The 21,865-nt window shown below is 39.1% G+C and overlaps 2 protein-coding genes and 1 long non-coding RNA gene across 3 annotated transcripts; 2 read left to right on the forward strand and 1 right to left on the reverse strand.

The window, feature by feature from the left end:
- Window positions 1–10,873, forward strand: EAPP (E2F associated phosphoprotein). Its single transcript, XM_070755720.1, has 6 exons — window positions 1–272; window positions 1,741–1,922; window positions 3,078–3,182; window positions 6,496–6,619; window positions 8,347–8,466; window positions 10,178–10,873. Exons 1-6 carry the CDS (start codon window positions 199–201, stop codon window positions 10,449–10,451), a joined length of 879 nt encoding a protein of 292 aa, XP_070611821.1. The 5' UTR covers window positions 1–198; the 3' UTR covers window positions 10,452–10,873.
- On the reverse strand, window positions 10,678–15,091 carry LOC139169496 (uncharacterized). The gene is made up of 2 exons (XR_011559485.1): window positions 14,532–15,091; window positions 10,678–13,449 (listed from the first exon to the last, which is right to left on the reverse strand). It is a non-coding gene; the product is annotated as an uncharacterized lncRNA (long non-coding RNA).
- SPTSSA (serine palmitoyltransferase small subunit A) lies at window positions 14,546–21,075 on the forward strand. The gene is made up of 2 exons (XM_070755733.1): window positions 14,546–14,790; window positions 19,377–21,075. The coding sequence occupies exons 1-2, from the start codon at window positions 14,688–14,690 to the stop codon at window positions 19,478–19,480; spliced, it is 207 nt and encodes a 68-aa protein (XP_070611834.1). The 5' UTR covers window positions 14,546–14,687; the 3' UTR covers window positions 19,481–21,075.
- Window positions 21,076–21,865: the final 790 nt, after the last annotated feature.

The raw sequence follows: 21,865 nt of genomic DNA on the forward strand, positions 1-21,865 counted from the left end.
AGATACGGGCTCAGAAAGGTAGATACGGGAGAATGAAGTTTGAAACCGGAACTATAAACGTTTTCCGGATTTCTACGCGGGAGCAGGAATTGGTGGGACCAAGCCCAGATTTAACGGAACAGGAAGTGACGACAAGGCGTTTTGTGCTACTTGCGGGGAAAAGAACAGACCGGGATTGTTTACAACGGAGAGGCTGGCATGAGTTCTCTGCGGGAAGAAGATGACCCTTATGTGGTCGAGGAGCCCAGCGACGAGGAGCCAGCGCTGAGCAGGTTTGGGAAAGCGATCTCTTTGCGCTTTCTGACGTCTTAGTGGGATTGCGATGTTGTTAGCCGAAGGGGAAACCAGGAGAGGCTTCTCTTCCCTTTGAATTAGTTACTGACGAGGGATCGTTAGTTACATTTCTGAGATCAGATGAAACTGCGGTGTATTGCAACTTGCCGCTTTTTATATTTTGCAAAAAAAAAAACAAAAAAACAAAACCCCACCACCCTACGTTGAGATCTTCACGTTTTTCTTTCCGGCGTTATATCTTAAACGGCTTTGTAAATTTTGATTTTTGAGAATTACTCTTGCTTATTTTTAACCTAAGAAATCAACAAGCTGTTCCTAACCTGGTTTGCACAGCGGTATGCTACTTTGTAGTGTATTTGAGTATTATCTCATACTAGGCCAGTGTTTCCCAACCTTGGCAACTTGAAGATATCTGGACTTCAACTCCCAGAATTCCCCAGCCAGCATTTGCTGGCTGGGGAATTCTGGGAGTTGAAGTCCAAATATCTTCAGGTTGCCAAGGTTGGGAAACACTGGCCTAGGCAACCTGTGCTCCTTTTGGGTCATTGTCTCAGAAATATTTCCTTATCTGTGCAGCAGTGGTTCCCAACCTTTTTTTGGCCATGCCCCACTTAAGCACCTCTAAAATCCTGAGGTCTACCCCCTCCCCCATGAGATATAATTCTTATTATTCAAAAAGTGAACTACTCTTGAGGAGGAAGCCTAAAAAGGCCATTAACTAGGTTTAAACAAGGTTCCAATTGCCCCCTTAAAAATGAAATTGCCCCCCCCCCCCGCGGGGCGTGACCCCCCCCCCCCCCTTTGGGAACCAGGGCTGTTACAGGGAAACAGAATGAACCAGTAATGCGGTGAAAGCAGGAGCAACTTTGTACTTCCTGCTGCATGGCAGGAAACATTTGAAACCTTTCTCCCTTCCCTCCGTTTTTTACCTCTTCCTAGCAGGCAAGTAAGTAGCTGATGCTGGGTGGGGGAGGGATGGGACTGTCTGGGAAATTGTCATGGAACATTAAAAATGAAGATCATATCACCACGGGAGCATCCAGTAGCATTGAAGCAAGGATATATTTCCTGAAATCTCGGCTTTTGGACACTTTCTGAAAGTTATCCCATTTGAGATACAGTATCTTGGGTTAAAAATTATTGCTCTAATATGCCCAGCTTTGCCCAATTAAAGGTCCTGACAATGAGAGTTTTAGTGATAGATAGATTGAAATATAATTAGGTTGTAAAAGGGCAGACATACATTTACTTAGTTGCTTTTCTTAAATGTTCTTCAAATAATTCTCTGAGGTGAGATGAACTTTTAAACTATTTTTCTTGTTTTAGTTTTTAGCCAGCTGCTAATTAGAAATACTTTCTTTAAATAATGTTAAACAAGGACTACCTGTGTGATATTTGTCTTGAAGTAATGATCTCTAATATCTCGTCATATAAACCACTGTATAGTTCTGAAGATGAAGTGGAGGTGCTTTTGCATGGCACCCCGGACCAGAAACGTAAACTGATACGAGAGTGTCTCACAGGAGAAAGTGAATCTTCTAGTGATGATGAATTTCAAAAGGAAATGGAAGCTGAACTTAGCTGCACCATGAAAAATATGGAAGGCCAGTGGAAGTCACAACTTCCAGGTAAACATTTTTCCAAAATTTAAAAATATGAATTGGCTTTCCAGGTCTTTTTGACCCTGATTAGTTTTGGGAGATCAGCTCATTTTTACTAATTTTGTCTATTTGCCTATTTGCATGAAGAGATGCTAAATTATTAAGTATTGAGACTGGATAATGGAAATGTAGTCCTGAGTCCTGTTTTGCTACAAAAATAACAACAAAAATAAATCATTCTATGTAATTACAAAATGTGAACAGGGCAATGGGACTAAAGATTATATTTTCATATTCTGTCTCTTCACATTTTCTATCAATAAATGTAAAGAATGTTAGTAAAGTTTCTAATATATTTTACAAATATTTTTAATAATACAGCTATGTTTAAAATTTTAAACAACAGAAATCCCATTCAGGCAGCTATATTTTGGAGATTGAAAGATAATTTGTTGTGTGTGATATTTTTGTGTCAAGACACTCCAAACATAGGTTTTTAAGTCCAGAAGATAGAGTTTCTCATATTCACTGAGTAATCAGCTTAATTTGTGCAATTACAGAATCATTGTAATGAGAGACCAGGATATTGACATTGAATCAAATAGTTTCTCTTTTGTATAATTAACTGACAGTGCAGTCTTATGCTGGGATTTACTTCTGAGTGCATTTTGTGTAGGATTGTATTCTAGGCAATTTGAACAAGCATATTCTGCCGACATAATTACTCACAGCATTGTTGGCAGGCTGATCATCTTGTATCTTTTGAGAGATGTTGGAATAAAGATTAATACATCATTTGCCAAGCTATTGCTTAAAAAGCATCTGGGAATTGCTATCTGATTGCATGAGTTTAAAGGAGAATTAGAACAATTTATGAAGAATCAGACCATCTACCTTTTAATTTATGCTAATCATGCATTACCTGATGCATTAGAAATTGGTACAAGTTGCTGAGACAGACAGGGTGTTTGGACCCATGTTCTGCTTGTAGCTCATGTAGGTATTTGGTTGATTTCTGTGAAAGCAGAATGCTAATTGAACTGAGTACAGTTGATCGTATATGAAAAGAATATAAAAACAAAAGCAATTACAGTTGCACGGAATTGTAGTGTATAACTAAAAGGATATGTACATATTTGCATATGTAGAGTGATCTCATAATTGTATGTTTTTGTGACTTAGGTGATGCTTCTGTTGCTGGGCAGTCTGGAACTGTCTCCACTTCTCAGTATTATGATGACATTTATTTTGATTCCGATTCAGATGATGAAAATGATGATGTAGCAGGTAAATAACAAATAATTGTATAGCCTGTCTAAAAACATAAACAGTAAAATCCCTTTGTCTTCCAAATACAGATTAAGCTCTTAAAATCTGAAGTGCTAGTTATAATTTGTTTGCTAATTTTAAAAAATTGAAATGAAATGAACACATATACATTTCCATGCAAATTTAGTATACAATTCAGTAGATGCCATCATGGATGCCATTTATTAATTAAATTCATATATTGCCCATCTCATTATCCAAAAAACCCGGTGAAGGCAGGTGATTTGTGTGTATGTGTGTGTGTGTGTGAGAGAGAGAGAGAGAGAGTAGGGTACTAATGTGTTTATCTTTCCTTAAGGATTAGAGTATTATCTTTAGTCTGTGAATTTGATTTGCACAAAAATCGAATGTGTATTTTCCCCTTTCCTCTCCAATGCACACTTACAAGCCATTGGAAAATGGCATTGATTTTTAGCCTGTGAAAGTTGATACTAATTTTGTCTATTTTTAACAATAGTAAATTAATACTGTGAATATATATTATTAATTTATTTTATGTATTAAACACATTACAGTGATCCCCCGGTTATTGCGTCCCCGACCATTGCGAACAGGGTAATTTGCGATTTTTCAACCCGGAAGTCAAAATACCATCTACGCATGCGTGCCCTTTTTTTTCTATGGGCACGCATGCGTAGATGGCAACCGGGAGATCAGCTGCTGGGCGGCTTCCCTGGGTCTTCCCCCTCTTGCTGGCATCAGCGAGGAGTTTCCCCACCGCCCACGCAAACTCCTCGCTGCCGCTCGCCCGCCCTTCGCCTGCCCACGCCGTTCGCTCCCCCTCTTGCTGGCGGGAGGGCGAGAAGCCCTCCCCAGCACCCGCTCGCCCGCCCTTCGCCCTGGCGGAGAAATTCCAGCCCCCACCTGGTCCCGCCCGATCCTCCTCCCTGAGGCAGCTCGCCCTCCCATGGCCGCTTCCTCCACCCTCCATCGCAAGCCCTCGCCACCGCAGCCAACGCGCGCTGCGATCTTCAAGCCCGGCTCCTTTCGGCCCAGCATCCCGGGCCAAGCAGCTGCCTTCTGTGACTGAGCCTGGCTGGCCCGGAAGATCGTAGCGCGCGTTGGCTGCAGCGGCGGCGACATTGCTGCCGGCTTGGCTTCGCTCGCTCGCCGCTGAGGAGCCGAAGATTGTGGGGCGGCGCGGCGAGCGAGCGAAGCCAAGCCGGCAGCAATGTCGCCGCCGCTGCAGCCAACGCGCGCTACGATCTTCCGGGCCAGCCAGGCTCAGCGGATCAAGCCCGGCTCCTCTCGGCCCAGCATCCCGGGCCAAGTGGCTGCCTTCCGTGACTGAGCCTGGCTGGCCCGGAAGATCGTAGTGCGCGTTGGCTGCAGCGGCGGCGACATTGCTGCCGGCTTGGCTTCGCTCGCTCGCTCGCCGCTGAGGAGCCGAAGATTGGGGGCGGCGCGGCTCTTTTAAAACATCGCCGCCGACATGGGGGGCTTGCTAGCACCCCCCCAAACCCGGGTTGGGGGTTCGGGGGGGTGCTAGCGAGCCCCCCATGTCGGCGGCGATGTTTTAAAAGAGCTGCGCCGCCCCCCAATCTTCGGCTCCTCGCTAGCGCTGCGGAAGTTTAAAACACCATCTGCACATGCGCAGATGGTGTTTTTACTTCTGCAGCGCTACTTCGCAAAAACCCGCTCGTTGCGGGGGGTCCTGGAACGGAACCCTCGCAACGAGCGGGGGATCACTGTATATGATTTCCCATCTTAACCAATATACAGTATTCTGGATGATGAAGATGAACATATTGTAAGCCACCTAAAATTACTTTGGATGGCAAGTAACTCCCCCATAGATAATCCTAGAAATGATTTACCTGATGTAGGAGTGGAGATACCCAGAGTAAACCCTGCAGAAGAATTGGGAAATGGATTGTCAGGCCAAGGTGCCCTGAGTAAGACAGCTACTGTGCAGTGTCCTGAAGATAGGGCATGAGAACTGAGAAGATCCAGTGGAATCCGGAGATGGCCAGTGTACTTGCAGGAGTATTCATGCTATAACTCGGCGAAAAGGAGTATGATATACTGGAAAGTTGCCAGGGGGCTATTCTAGGAATGAGGTTTAATAGAAGCATGTGGTTGGCTGAGCTGTAGAGGACAGTAGAATGTTTAAGGAGCTGTCAACTGCACTGGCAGTTATTGTTTATTGTTGTTTATTAGAAGTCATTCAGATTTCGTTCTGCTGTTATCATTATCTGCTGTGATTTAAAATATGTTGAAGGCAACTACCAATTTATCTTAATCATTACAAGATGGGTGATATATAAATGTAATAAATACATAAATATAAACTCAGTGACCAGACGACAAGCAAATTGAAAATCCAATTCAAGTCACTCTTAAACATTTCTCTAACAATATAAACCAAAGCACAGATGTACCAATATCATAGCCATTTGAGATGCTACATTTGTAATTGTAGCTTCCCAGTAGAGTCTTCAAGGAGAGCCCTATCTAGAATGCATTGTACTAATCCATACATGGGGTGCCCAGGTATTAGTACCTGAGAAAGAACTCTTAACAGAAAATAGTATATCAAATTAATCTGTGCAAAAGTCCTACAGACCACAGCTGCTACTTACAGAAGCAGGAACTGCAAGTTCAGAAGAACTCCCAAAGTATGGATCTTTGAGCAGAGAGTGCCAACTCCATTAAGAATCAGGTGATGGAAAATCACCAGCTATGTAGCCATAACCACTTAGTCTTGACAGGACAGAGTTTGTTCCTCCCCCAGCCACATCCCAAAAGGTTCAAGCAATGAGATATGACCCTGACACTGAAATTTGTTCAGTCAGGTATTGAAATACTGTATACTGTATAGCTGAATCTCATTAAAATGTTGATGGTACCTGACCCTTTGATGAATGACTTTGTTCAAACGTTGAATAAGGTGGCAATAGCATCCAACCATATAGTACCCTACAATCAAGGGCTTTTGATTCTTATTTTTTCACAAAGGCTTGAAGACCTTAATTACAATATGTTTCTGTACTTCGTGAAAACAGTGACAAATTAACCTTCTTGTTTAGACTATGCTAATTTTTAAAAGGCTTTTCATTCTGTTGTGCTCTATATACATATGTGACTATCACATATTGAGATATCAGACTGGGTAAGACCCAATTTAAACTATCACATTTAGGAGATATATCTGTTTGGAATATTTTTCATAGATACCCACCCAGGGGATGTTCATTCAACAGGGGCTTCTGTTTTTGAGTTATACATTTTGTGTCATGACTACAAATATTATCTGTCTCCAATGTGACAGGTTCTGCAGAAATCAGAAAAAAAAGAAAACATCACCAACGACGAATTCCAACTAACGATGAGTTATTTTATGATCCAGAAGAAGACAATAGAGATCAAGAATGGGTAGATGCAATAAGAAGGAGGTAAGAAGAGTGTTGAAACTTTACTTTGGAATTTTACTCTAGAAACCTCATGGTCCATTTAGTCTGCCCCTATACTATTTCCTGTATTTTATCTTAGGATGGATATACAGTATGTTTATCCCAGGCATGTTTACATTCAGCTACTGTTGATTTACCAACCACGTCTACTGGAAGTTTGTTCCAAGCATCTACTACTCTTTCAGTAAAATTATATTTTCTCATGTTGTTTCTGATCTTTCCCCCAACTAACCTCAGATTGTGCCCCCTTGTTTTTGAGTTCACTTTCCTATTAAAAACACTTCCCTCCTGCACCTTATTTAATCATTTAACATATTTAAATGTTTCGATCATGTTCCCCCTTTCCCTTCTGTCCTCCAGACTATACAGATTGAGTTCATTAAGTCTTTCTTGATAAGTCTTTTGGTTAAGACCTTCCACCATTTTTGTAGCCCGTCTTTGGACCCGTTCAATTTTATCAATATCTTTTTGTAGGTGAGGTCTCCAGAACTGAACACAGTATTCCAAATGTGTTCTCACCAGTGCTCTATACAGCGGGATCACAATCTCCCTCTTCCTGCTTGTTATACCTCTAGGTATGCAGCCAAGCATTTTACTTGCTTTCCTTACTGCCTGACCGCACTGTCCACCCATTTTGAGGCAGTCAGAAATCCTGCTGTATAGAGATTTAACGTTCTGCACTCAACTAGTTTATGCCTTTAAATTTAGACACCATCTAAACCTTGCTAAATATGGTGGGATATAAATTGATATATAACTCTTCTGTGAGCTGCCCCGAGTTTTCGGAGGAGGGCAGCATACATATCAAATCAAATCAAATCAAATCAAATCAATAAAGTAAGTAAGTAAGTAAGTAAGTAAGTAAGTAAGTAAGTAAGTAAGTAAGTAAGTAAGTAAATTGCATTTTCACCAATTTATGTGGTCCACAGATCAACTCATTGCCTTAACACCACCTTCCTTTTTGAATCCCCAAGGTGGATATTACTGTATTTTTGGAGTATAAGACGCACCTTTTTACCCCCCCCCCAAAAAAGAGGGTGAAGACTTGGGTGCATCTTATACACTGAATGTAGCCCCACCAGCCACCCCCACTTTTTAGTCTCTGTCTGCCAGAAATTTACCTCCTTGCAGCAAACAGCAGAGCCTGATTAGCACAAGCCACTGATTATCTGCCTCCTGACACTCAGCTGATTGATTGAAGTTGCTGGCAATGAGAATGTAAACAATCAGATAATCTTGAACTTAAATCTGACTCATCTACATGCAATTAAATAAGAACTGTTTTGGTGTGGGGAAGTGGGTAATTGTGTAAATACCTATTTCTCCCTTGCCTGTCCAATAATTATATAAGAGATCTCTAGTTCTGCCAGAACTAGTCTGTTGACATTAAACGCCTTCTTCAGGGTAACATCTGTTTGTATTGCTGGAGTGATGTGAGATTGTCCTGTTTGGTTTCTAAGGTCAATTTGCTCCTGCTTGAATTAAATTAAATGTGAATAATATGGATAGAGAAATCTGGAGAGAAATAAGAATTTGTGTAAAACCTGTATCAAAAGTGGGATGGTGGAGGGTGAAGCCATTTCATTTTGGGTGTGATATTTATGTAGTTAAGACGAAGAACATTAATCACCCGCCATTTCTAGGTTTTTGGTATGCATCATTTCAATAAAGATTGTGATGTTCTTTACTTTTGTGCTCTCTTGCTGTAGTTATCACAATATAAGAAATGTTCAATCACAACAAAATGAAAAACTTCCTGCCATTCCCAACAGTGATGCTATTTTGAACTGTCCTGCTTGTATGACAACACTGTGCCTTGATTGTCAAAGGTAATAATTTGAACCGCACAATATAAGCAAGTATTCATTTATGTGCTAAAATTAATAGTTTAATTTTCAATTTAGTTTCCAAGATGTTTACCTTACGTGTCTTCAAAAAATAAATGAATAAGGACTTTGTATAGAGAATCCTCGGCTTGCAACCAGAATTGATCCCCAAATTTCTGTTGCTAAGCAAGACAGTTAAGTGAGTTGTGTCCCATTTTACAACCTTTTTCTGCTACAGTTAAGCGAATCACTGCATGTTCTGCCCCAGTTAAGAACATGACAAGCACAGTTTGCACAACTTAATTTAATCAATGAACTACTACTACCGTAATAACTTGCTTAGCAGTGGAGACACCCACATACAAATCTAAAAGCAATCTTTTCTTACAAAAAAACCCTCAGCTGCTAATTAATCATTAGCAGTTGGCATAAGCTCAGCAAATTTTTAAATCATAGCAATGCAATTAGTTCTTGATATCTAAGTTTCAAAAGCTTGGCAAAATGTCTAGAATTCTTCCTCCACAAGCAAGCTGAAGCAGAGAAACAGCAGAGATTTTCACAAGGTGATCACAGATACATGATTCTAAAACATTTCCTGCAGCATTTCAGCTGCCTCTTGCTGTCCTTACGTAGACTAGAGGAGTAGCCAATTAGCCCCAAGTCTCCAGAGGAGACCTCCTCTGGAGTAACCACTCCTGCCTCTTGGCAGCCCTGCCTTTTCTTCCTCAGTGCTGGAGGTTCCGAGTGCCTTGGCTAAACGTCTGCCTCTGGCACCGAGTCCTCGCCAGCCTCCTCACTACCTGACTCGGGTGCCTCCTCTCGAATGAGATCCGCCATCAGCTGCAAATCTGGCTTCTCCCATTGACAGGGCTAGTTGAAAGTCAACTGTGAAAGTTACAAATGATGATCACATGATCTCGGGACAGTGCAGCTGTCATAAATACTCACCAATTGGTCAGATTTATATCACATGACCAAGGGGATGCTTTTTCACTTTTTCCAGTGTCTTTGTAACTTTGAAAAGTCATGTAAATGAATGGTCCTAAGTCAAGGACTACCTGTACATAGTTTTTCATCATTAGTTTGTCAGGAGTGGAAATATGAACAATGGAAAGGAATAATTTCTTATGCCAGTACATTGGCAACCAGTATATCTTATACCAGTACATTGGCAAACCTATTTAGACTTGATATCTGTTGTGTGATGAAAGTTTCTAGTATTCATATACAGCCTTCCCCGAGTCTGTTGTGATGTATTCTGTTGTGATGTATTCTCCCACCTTGTACAGCACACTAGGAGGAGGAAATCAGTTTCACTGGTGAATATACTTCTGCCAGTTCACCGATGCTGTTTACAATAGATTGAGTAATAGTTATTATCTGAGATCGATATAGCAACTCTCTCCCTGCCTTAAAGTTATAAATTAAAAACAAACAACACATTCAATGTAGAGAAGGGAGACTCATTATTTTTGAAGTTCAGAATAATATGAACTATATACAGATAGTTCTTGAGTTATAGCTATAGCAGAGCCTGCAGGCTACAGTGGGAAGTCATGAGGATTGTTAAGTGAGGTGTTCCCATGTGTGGGTTAATAACTGGAGTACGGAGTGCCTCAGGTTTCATTCAATATTTAAAGGATTATCAATTTTGAAATATTTAATCAGTCAAGGTCACCATGTTTTTCCTTCTCCCCTGCTGTTCTTTTTTTAGGCATGAATTATACAGAACTCAATATAGAGCAATGTTTGTGATGAACTGTACAGTTGTCAAAGAAGAAATTTTGAAATACAAATACCCACTGAAAAAGAATACAAAGAGAGGACACAAAAAAGTTAAGCAGAGTAATGAATCAATAACTGGCTCAGAAAGCCAGGAAGAAGAGATATATCACCCAGTAAAATGTACCGAATGTTCAACAGAAGTGGCTGCATTAGATAAGGATGAAGTCTTTCATTTTTTCAATGTATTGGCAAGCCATTGCTAAGTATTTTACATCCTTCAAGATTATATTAAAATTTCAATGTGAAAGATGATTTAATCTAAGAAAACCTTTGTATTTTTAAAAATACTGCTTAACTAATCTGAAATGGAGATTATGCTATCTGTATTCTCTGTAAAGATCAAACAAGAGAACTTTTAATTTATGTACAGAAGTTTGAACATTTTTATTCTGTTAAGTAGAATCAAAACAATTCTGAGTTAAAGAGATATCAGTCAATATTCATACTTTATTTAATGGCTGATTTATAAAAAATGCTGTATTTTCAATGTTTAATAGTCCAAGATTAATTTCTTTACTTATGAATAATACAGTGTACATTTTCCTGCCGATTACTTCATATAATTCCTGAATTATGTGCTGTCTGTATTAAGGTTGACCTATTATTAAAGGAGATGGAAAGATGAGTCAACAGCCAATAATTTTCTCCATTACATAACACTACTACTAATTACACATACATAGTCATTAATATAATATCTTCTGGAAAATTCTCTACACACTAAGTTCTTTGATTAGGCATAAGTAATTAGGCTACCATGATAACAAATGGCATAATTTTACAAACCTATCAGTTAAAAAGATTAAAAAATAGTACATAATTCAAGTCAATAAAAGTATGGCTTGGGGCCCAGCCAGTAGCATACTATATTCAAAGAAGGATAAAAGTACAGAATTCAGGAAAACCCTCCAAAATGAAGGCAATGTTAATCAATAGGAAGAGACAAAAAGAGAAATGATATATATATATATGTCACATGTTTTTGCTGAATTTGAAAATTAAGGGAGACTAGGATAGATCTATTTCGGCCTTGTTCTGGCCTCATCAGCTAGCCAAATATATATTATTTTTTGCACTTCTAGCATGTTCTTTCCTTATTTCCTGCCTTTTTTTGTTCATTCACATTAGTTCTTGAAATAAAGGTATTTCAAATGAATGTTGGAAATGAAAATGTAAAGAAGGAACCTTTTATCACTTATGGTGGATATCTGATAAAGAAAAGAAATATCGGAGTAGGATTCACATCTTAATATAGAAAATTCTCAAAGTGAACATAAAGATAAAACCAGAAACTTTTCTTCTGGTTTTAGTGGAAAGACATGGACAGTTTTTAGAACGTTGATATTATATATGTTAACAAGCAGCCAGATTATGCACAAAAATGGAAGGACACCTTGATTCCTATAATGGATGAATGGTTGCAAAAGTTGATAGGAGTTAGCAGAGATGGCCAAACTGATTGCTTTGATCAAAGAAAAAAAATACAATTATTTCTGTTTCTACTTGGAAACCGCTTCTGGATTTTGTGATGAGGTATGTAAAAATGAAACTTTGATTTTTGGTTTTATCGATTAGGCTTGTTATAGAAATGGCTAGTTAATATTATATAAAAGTTAAAAAATGAGGTTGGATGCTATTATCTTATTCTACTGCACCAAATGGAGTCATATCAATGCATTTTTCTTTTTTTTTCTTTGCCCTATATTTTCCCCTTTCCCTCCATTATCTTCCTACTATTTTCTTTTGAATTATATTGTAAGGTTTTTCACCGAATGCAGCTCAGAATCTGATAAATCCAATGAAATTCTGAACAGAAAGCAAAACTTTGGCAACAGTTTAATCTCCCACTCTTGAACAGCAGGTAGAGAAATGAAACCAGGCACTCATGAGCAAATTAAAAATTTCTCTTTTTATAGTCCACACTCCACATACTGTATATTATTTGCATAGATTGTCATAGTGTTGGAAACAATTATTCAGGCAAAAACCGTGATTCTTTTCTCAGTGCTTCAGAAAAGCCCTTAAAAGAAATACATTAATGTGGGAAAGCATTAATTTGCTGAGAAAACACATATAGCATTCACGTACTGCAAGCAAGATTACAAAAAAGATTACTTCGTTAGCCTGACTTTGGCAGTCAACCTGGAGTTCTTATCTTTGCAGTTGGCACATCTAGTTACAACTTAACAGAGCATCAAAAGTTAGAGCATCAAAATTTGAGCTTGATTGCACTCTATATATGCTCTGGGACTCTTGACCCTTTCAATAAAGTAAATAAAGAAAATGTGAAAAAGAAAATGATTAATTGAAGGATGGTTATTAAATAGTGAGGATTTGAGAAAAATGAATGTAACTTGGGAGTAATCTGATTCCTACTTTGCACTGCAGCAATTGTAGTAAACCTTTTATTCTTGATGTCATCTCAATAGGGTGTACCCTTAAGTTGAAGATTTCCCCCATTTTACATAATGTTTTGATTAAAAATACAGCTTAAAAACATGTTTTGAAAACGTAGGCAAATGTCTGCTACAAAATGAAGAATTCATAATGAATAAAGCTCTATTGTTGCCCTGGGCTTTCAGATTCGCCCCACCTAATTTTCCACTAGTGTTTCTTAATCCCTTTATTATTTTTTTAAAAATAACTCAAGTCAGGAACATACTTAATACGTTCTCCCCACAACCCTGAGAGATGAGTTGAATGGAGGAAAACTAGTCCAAAGCCATCCAGCTGGCTTTCATGTCTGTCTATCATGTTTGAGGAGGACCTTGACATCTAATGGCTTGTGGGCTGTACATGATGTGTCCGCAGGTGGCTGGTAAGGCCTGTACCGGCATGACATGTTCTGCCACATGTTGGGTAGACATGTGGACACCATTGTCACAGCATTTGAAGCTCTGGCTTTGCAGAGTGCTCGCTTCTTTTCTGCTATGAATGTTCTTCTGGTCTCAGATGTCTGGTAGCCTTGGTGGATCATCATGCGCCATGTTGGTTGATCTTATGCCAGGGTTTCCCAGGAGTTGGTGTCGATATTCAACATGTCTATCGCTTCCTTTGTCCCTCATGCGATCACTTTCCTTTAGACAGCTCACCATAGAGGAGCTGTTTAGTGATGTGATGGTCTGGCATCCCAGCAAGATGGTCTACCCAGCGAGTCTGGGTTTTCATCAGCAGGGTGGGGAAATTGATGGCAGTCCTGCTCTGGAGAGAACCTCAGTGTCAGGCACCTTACATATTGTCATACTTAAATGAACTCCAAATAAACAAGAGGAAACAATGCTTGTTTGTCAAACAGGAAGCGACCTTTAAGTTTATTTAGCTTTAAATAAACTACTCCCAGTTCAGAAAGTGGTAAAATAGAACAGAATTTTTGATTGGCCAATAATTGGAGATACAAGGAATTTGTCTTGGTGTATATGCTCTCAGTGTACATAAAAGACCCATCACTCTACTAAACAAATAATTCCCTCAACACTGTCAAACTTTTTACTAAGTCTGCACTTCTATTTCTACTAGTTTTTTCTCATCATTCCTATCACTCTTTTCCTCCCATTTAGGACTGTATGACTTGTGCTTGTATCCTTACGATTTTTATTAGTATTATTTCTTCATTGCTTATTTGACCCCTATGACAATCATTAAGTGTTGTACCATGTTTCTTGATAAATGTACCTTTTTCTGTTATGTACACTGAGAGCATATGCACCAAGACAAATTCCTTGTGTGTCCAATCACACTTGGCCAATAAGGAATTCTATTCTATCCCATCTAATGATACATTTGTCCAGAATCATGAGGTACAACACTTAATGGTTGTCATAGGGGTCAAATAAGCAACAAGGAAGCAATATTAATTGTAGTAATAGATATTATTAAATAGTATTAGATATTAGTAGTATTAGATATGTAGTAGTAGATATTGTAGTAAAATAGTCAGGAAACTGACAGGAAGCTGGCTCTGGAGAGTTCTTAGGTTCACCTGCCCCACAGAGTTGTGGGTGAGCACAAAAGGGGAGGAAAAACACGTTTATGTTGAAAGGCAAATTAAAAAGTAGTTTTAATAAAACTACGTAGTCCGTCTTGTGATAGGGAAACAAGGGGGATTTCTTTTCTTTGAGGAGAAAAGCACCCCAACAGTACTACGAACTGGACTCCCCAATTCTCAAGCAAGCGCTTCCTGCGCCGCCCCAAAAGCAGCAAGCGGGATCCCGCTTTCCCCGGCCGGCGGAGAAATTGCGTCGTTTTCCTCCCTCTATTGCGAAACTCGGCGCATGGATTCTCACCTCTAGGCGTGGCTCGGCCGGGCGAAGAACAAGACCGGACCGTCGGGAAGTGGCTCAGCCAATCCGCGAACAAAACTGGGCGTCACAAAGCAGCCTCCTTTCTCGGCCTCAGCTCGGCGGTTCGTCTCACTAGCGCGCTCTTACGCTGCCGGGGAAATGGCGTTCGGCTCGGCCTGGAAGCGAATGTCTTGGCTTTACTACCAGTATCTGCTGGTGACGGCGCTTTACATGCTGGAGCCCTGGGAGCGGACGGTGTTCAGTATCCTTTTACGCGCTCTGTTTATTTGTCGACCCAGGCCGAGAGATTCCTTGGCTCCGTCGGGAAAGTTCCCGTTAAGCCGAACGCGGATTGCCATGGCCGGTTTGGAATCGGGCGGGCGGATGGGAATGAGCGGCAGTGGGCGGCCTTGGCAACTTGCTTTAACTGGGCAACCCTTAGGCCGGCCGCCGGAGGCGAGAAAGGTGCTCTGTATGTATTGTGCGCCATTGATTTGGAGAGGTTTTCGCCGGCTGCGGAGTGCAAGTTCTCCCTAGAAGGCAGAAAACTACCTGCGCGTCTCAGTTCTTCCTCTTATTTCCAGCCTTTTATTCATTCGTTTTAAGGCGTCGCTGCTACCGAAATAGTCGCCTTGTACTTTGACCTCGGAGGCTTTTAGTTAAAAGTACTACGTACTTTTAAGAACAACGCAACTGAGGAAGCGTTGCTCAAACTGGGTACGAGAAATAGAAATAGAACTGTGCAATAGAACTGTGGTTTGGTGGAAGGGAAGCTCAGAAAATGAAATTAATCTCCTATATCTCCTCTACCTTTCTTCTATTCCTATATCTCTTCTTCTATTCTTTCATTGATATGTTCTATTACTATATCTTCTTTTCTATTATTTCTTAGATATATTTTACTATGAGTATCTCCTCTATAACCTTCGTGTATTTTACTATGTGTATATAGATATACAGTATACCCACTAAAACCCTCATTGTGTATTGGACAAAATAAATAAAATAAATATTATTTCATTGCTGCTCATCTTAATCCTGTGCCTTCTTAGGAAGAAGGCTGTGGCTGAGCTTAAATGTGCTTTCAAACGTTTTAACCTATCATTTTTATTTTCCTACTCCATCTTGAAAAGCTTTTGGCTGTTAGTGCCTAGTATTTTATCTCTGAGGCCAATGTCTGGATTTGCACTGTTCAATTTCCTCAATTTAGGCACTTAGCAGTTGGCCATTAAAAGGGAGGCACAAAGTGGAAACTCTGAAGTCATATTTTCCCACTTTTCTTAACTATGGAGGATATTTTATTTATTTATTTGATTTCTATGCCGCCCAATCCCAAAGGACTCGGGTTAAATGAGATATTCTCATTGGGTAACTATAAATTGGTAATTTTCTGTCTATACTACCCACAGGATTGTTGTGCAGCTAGATATATCCATTTCTGATATCAGTAAAAGCTATTCAATTAAGATTCATTTAAAAATAAACCTTATTCCAAACTTAGAATTACATGGCTTGGTGGCAATTTCAACCTATTCTTTTTAGGGTCTAAAAACATGCTACAGATTTCTGATACTAGTGCATTCCTTTGTCATGAAGAAGCAATTTATGGCATCTGTTACATCTTCCAGAATTCCTTGATTTTCTTGCCAGCCCTCAGAAGACTCCTTAATCTAGTTTTCTTTTACTGCCTAATTGTTAGCAGATGCTTCAGAACAATTGATTATGTTAAAAATAACATTTTAATTATTTGACCCAGCGACCGATAAGGTCCCACAGAGTTGGCCTTCTCTGGATCCTGTCGACTAAGCAATGTCGTTTGGCGGGCCCCAGGGGAAGAGCCTTCTGTGTGGCGGCTCTGGCCCTCTGGAATCATCTCCCCCCAGAGATTAGAACAGCCCCCACCCTCCTTGCCTTTCGCAAGTTACTTAAAACCCACCTTTGTCGCTAGGCATGGGTAACTGAGATACCCTGCGCACATATAGTTTTATGAATGGTATGATTGTATTGAATGGTTCTTAATGATGGGTTTTTTAAATGTTTTGTTTCTTTTTAAATATTGGATTTGTATATTGTTGTGAGCCGCTCCGAGTCTCCGGAGAGGGACGGCATGCAAATCTAATATATTGTTGTTGTTGTTGTTGTTGTTGTTGTTATTGACCAAAATCTTTAAGGGCAGAAGTTAGACAATATACACTTCAATGTAACCAAAGCCTTTCTATAAACTCTACAGTAAGAGCCCGTTGATATAATGGTTAACAGTTTAATAGGACTGGGAAGAATTCAATTCATGCAGTTCTTTAGGTGTGGAAGTCCATTTAGTGATTTTGATCAGTCACACCGTCTACAGCTAGTGCATGACTTACAACCGAATTAGTGACAGTGTTACAATGGCACTGAAAAAAATGACATGACCATTTTTCTCATGACCATTGCAGCAGCCCAATGATCACATGATCAAAATTCGGACATTTGGCAATTGGTTCATGTTTATGATGATTGTAATGTCCCAGGGTTATGTGATCATCTTTTGCAACTTTCTGACACCTTCAGTGGGGAAGACAGGTTCTTAACAACTGGGTTACTAACTTATCAAGTGCAATGATTCACTTAACATCTGAGGCAAAAAAATTGTAAAATGGAGCACAACTTGCCAATTAGAACAGAAATTTTGGGATCAATTGTCATAAGTCTTAAGGATGCAGACTTCACAGTATTTTTCAGGGTGGTGGAAACATTGTAAGAGGAAGTGATATATACGCCACTTTCAGCTGCTGTAGGAAAAGTGGGTTATTTAATAAATTGTGCTTTTTAGTAAATCATACCCTGTTTCCCCGATAGTAAGACACCCCCGATTGTAAGACGTATCGGGGGTTTCAGGGGGGTCGGCTAATATAAGCCGTACCCCAAAAGTAAGACATATGTCTTACTTTCGGGGAAACACGGGGGTATTGCCGCCTCCCTCTCATCTAGCTGCGCGCCGCCTCCTGCCCATGCCTGTGCCGTCCCCCTCTCCATACGTCGCTGCGTCTGCCACCTCCCTCTGATCTTAATGAGCGCCGCCTCCTGCCCACTTCCGCGCTGCCCCCCCTCCATACGTCACCGCGTCTACCGCCTCCGTCTGATCCAAATGAGCGCCGCCTCCTGCCCACTTCCGCGCCGCCCCCCCTCCATACGTCACCGCGTCTGCCGCCTCCGTCTGTTCAGGTTGTTAATAAATGTTAATTTTATGGTTAAAACAAAAAATTCGACAATTTTTTTCCAATATAAGACATACCCCGAAAGTAAGACATAGTGGGGCTTTTGGGGATAAAAAGAAAGTAAGACACTGTCTTACTTTCGGGGAAACACGGTAGTAGATGTGATTCATAAAAGTTCTTTGTTCCCTATCCTTTAAATGTATATATTTTAATGCAGATCAAATATTTGTTTCTAAATTAGTATGCTAATAATGATTTACATCAATATACTGTACATGATTATATGTGGTGAAAAAAATCATACTCATTTTTTATAAAAAAAAGTTTTGCATTTTAACTCCTCCATGTTCTTAGCTTTGGAGTTAACATGCCTCTTTAAAGTGGTACTTGCCACCTGCTAATATTTAAATATCTTTGTTGCTAAATAAGTAATTTCTTCATTCAGGACCCCTGTATGGAATTCTTCGTTCTTGCAAATGATCTTTTCTCTTATTTTCTATGATCTCCCATGGAGAAAGTGAGCAAATCTTGCAGAGAAACTAAATCCAAATTTAGTTGAGTGGATTGGGCTTGAACAATGCTGTTTTGTTTCCATCTAAGTTACTGTTGATACTGCAAGATAGTCTTGTTTGACATGTATCTTGTGACATACAGTATATGCCTTGCTAATCATAATTCCCTCAAATCTGGATAACAGCGTGCTATTTGCTAATTGTATTTTTATATAATACTGCTAGCTCAGTTTCTCATAGAATACTGTTTGTACTGTTTTGTAACTGATACTGACATTGTGTCTTTTGTTACAAATGTGCTGACCACTGCGTAAACAGAAATATATTTACAGCTTCAGCATTTTTTCTCTAAGCTTTGACAACAGATATTGAGGGAGAGGAGGTGTGGATCCTTTCCAATTAGGTTAAGGAAAACTGTCCTATTGATAGAAAATTGGAATTGGATCCCACCTCCTAGTCTTTAGAATTACTTTTGTTGGTCAGAACTGACAATTGTTCAGCTTGGTTTGTCTTGTTAAGAAGCAATATCCAATCCCTTTTCAGGGACTCTGTCAAAATGTTTCAAGTATTTCATAGAAAAAAAGATTCTCTTGCTTTCTCCCCTTCTTACATAAAACTTCCTGAAAGAGAAAAATAGGAGAAGTGGTTGAATTGCCTCTCTTCTGAAATTTGATATAGTATGTCCTAATTGCTACCATTGTTTAAACACACTCTATTAATCCGCATCAGTGTCTGCAATCTCGGCATCCATATATTCCTATCATTCTATTGCTAGATTGCTATTAGTGCAGAAATTACGCTGAGCCTGTATTTAAGCAATAATAAATGTGCTGCATTTGCTTCTGAGAGCTGGTTTTTACACTTACAAATTTCTGATTATTATTCACTTTTTCTTTCTGTCAAATTGCAAAAGCTCTTATCTTGAAGATTTGCAATGAGGTTGAACAGTTATTTGTTGATTCAGACTAATCAAAGATTTTTTTATGACAGTTGTACTGTCTATGTACTAAAAACCATTTAACATCATAGGAGTATAGTAAATACAAATAAGAGTGCATGTTAAACATTTTTACTATATCATTTGAGATGTTGGCAATCCATTTTTGTAGTCTTTTATTTTTTCCTTTACTTTCATTCAGATTCCATGTTGGTTTCTATTATTGGAATGGCACTTTACACTGGCTATGTTTTCATGCCTCAACATATAATGGCCATCTTGCATTATTTTGAAATTATGCAATGAGGAATCTCAGAAAGAAGCCAGTTAGAAATGAAGACCAGACTGCTAAGAAAACTGATTACTTACAACTTAAGGAATCCTACAGATGGCAAAATAAGCACCAATTGATGATTGTGGCAGCCACTGGAGTCACATGGAGATGCAAATGCATTTTATTTATGTATAAGATTCCCTTGTATATTTTGTCTATTAATACTGTGTTTGTACCTTTGATATCAGTATTTTCTTATCTTTGTGACTGTCCTAGTAGTCTACTGTAAAAGCTTTTCCTAATGTAAGTTTAGGTACATTTTGCCTTCTATTTTTTAATCAAAAATTACTTTATTAAATGGAGCTTGAAGCTTTTGCCATTGTATACTTACGCCCATCTATGTATATTTCTAGTAGAACATTTTGTAAGAAAGTGTTTAGATTCATATATAAATATGGATATACTCATAAAACTTTCTTATAAAACTTACTCAGGTGCTTGAGTTGCTATCTGAATTGTTTAAAACTGGTGTACCTCTCTGTTTTGCTTTAACAATAAATGGAAGGCTTTTTCTTTGTACTTGGAGAAAAACATCAAAATTTACTATTGTATATACACAACAGTATGAAATATAAGAAAGTACTGGATTCATTCCTTATCTGCATATAAAATGTTTATTTCATTCATGTCATTTGGAATTTTATGACAGCACCTAAATGCTGCTACTATAACTTCCAACTAATATATATAAAAATGTTTATTTCCCAAGGAACATGTTTTGTTACTGACTGCAGTTTAAAAGACTGAGAATGGGTGTTTACTATACAGTAGTATAATCATGTCTGTATTTTGAACTCACTGTTGATAGTTTAAAAATGTTTGAGAATATTTAAATCATATCACCAAAATAGGAAATTTGGAATGGATCTTATATTCTGAATGTAGCTTTTGGATCCCATCTTATATTCTGAATGTAGCTTTTTTCGAAGCTTTTTTTTCAGCCCTAATTAGGTGCTAACGATCCTCCCAGCTCTTACCTTGCAGGCTCTTTCATTGTTACTCTCTGCAAAGAATATTTTTCCAGCCCTAATTTTTTGCAGGGTTTTTTTTCATTGCTCTACTTATTCTGAATAAGTTTCTTCCAGTCCTAACCAAGTGCTACCTATGTTCCCAGCTCTTACCAGCCTCCAAGCTCTTTCATTGTTACTCTGTCAGAATAAGATTGTTTTTAAGCCCTAACCAAGGGGATAAAATAATGTGCTGATGCTGACCAAACAAAGGATACTAGCCAGATAAATACCTGGTAGGCAGATCCCCTCCTCCCATTTTCCTTCCCCAAAACTAAGGGGTGTCTCATACTCTGAAAAATATGGTATATTGAATACTCAACATCAGATATTCCCCAAAGTTTTGAGGTGCATTGAATGGCATTTTCACAAAGTAATTGCTTGGGAGTATTACTATTTTACAGAACAACTCTCATGGGTTAACTTAATCAATTTGCCAATACATTTATCAATTCAAAAGCTTGCTATCCATTTGACCCAACTCCTGCTTTCTATATGATGCTCCATGTTTAAATGTGTTTAATTTTCTATCTTTGACTAAATGTGCACATTTCCAAAAATAGCATTTATTTGTGGACAGCTAGGATTTCATAACCTAAGAAATCTTACAGTGCTAAAAGACCTTATTGGAATAAATTTGTAAGTCTGAGACACTACGGGAAATGTCTGGGCACACTGACAGCCTAAGCGCCACACTGGAAACCCTAGTGCTATGCAAATTATATAATCTCATTAAAATCATCCGCTTAAATTATTTTATGACATATAAGCATGATACGTTTAATATAGTTTTAAAGTTCTACAATTAGAGGTTTTAAATTAGTCCCGTGTGATGGTGTACTGAATTTGTCAAGTGGTATTACTACCAGATTATAACTGTTTAAAGGAAACCATAGAATTAATAGGGCTGGAAGGAATCTTGGCGGTCTTCTAATTTTACTCCCTTAACAAGACAGGAATACTTATACTATCCCAAATGATTGTCTAATCTTTTCTTGAAAATCTCCAGCAATGGAGACCCTCAATTTCAGAAAGCAAGCTGTTCCATTGATTAATTTTGCTTACTATCAGGAAAATTCTTAATCCTGGTAGGATCTCTCTTTAATGAGCTTCCACTGGTTTCTTCTTGTCCTGTCCTCGGGTCCTTTTGAAAATAAATCAACCCCCTCATCTCTCTGATATCCCTTTAAATATTGGAGACTGCTATCATGTCACCCTTAGTCCTTCTCTGTTAGGCTAGACCAGTGATGGCGAACCTTTTTTCCTCCGGTGCCGAAAGAGCGTGTGTGCGCACTGTCGTACATGCATGAGTGCCCATACCCATAATTCAATGCCTGGGAAGGGCGGAAA

The sequence above is a fragment of the Erythrolamprus reginae genome, chromosome 1, assembly GCF_031021105.1.
Source record: "Erythrolamprus reginae isolate rEryReg1 chromosome 1, rEryReg1.hap1, whole genome shotgun sequence".
NCBI lineage: Eukaryota > Metazoa > Chordata > Lepidosauria > Squamata > Dipsadidae > Erythrolamprus > Erythrolamprus reginae.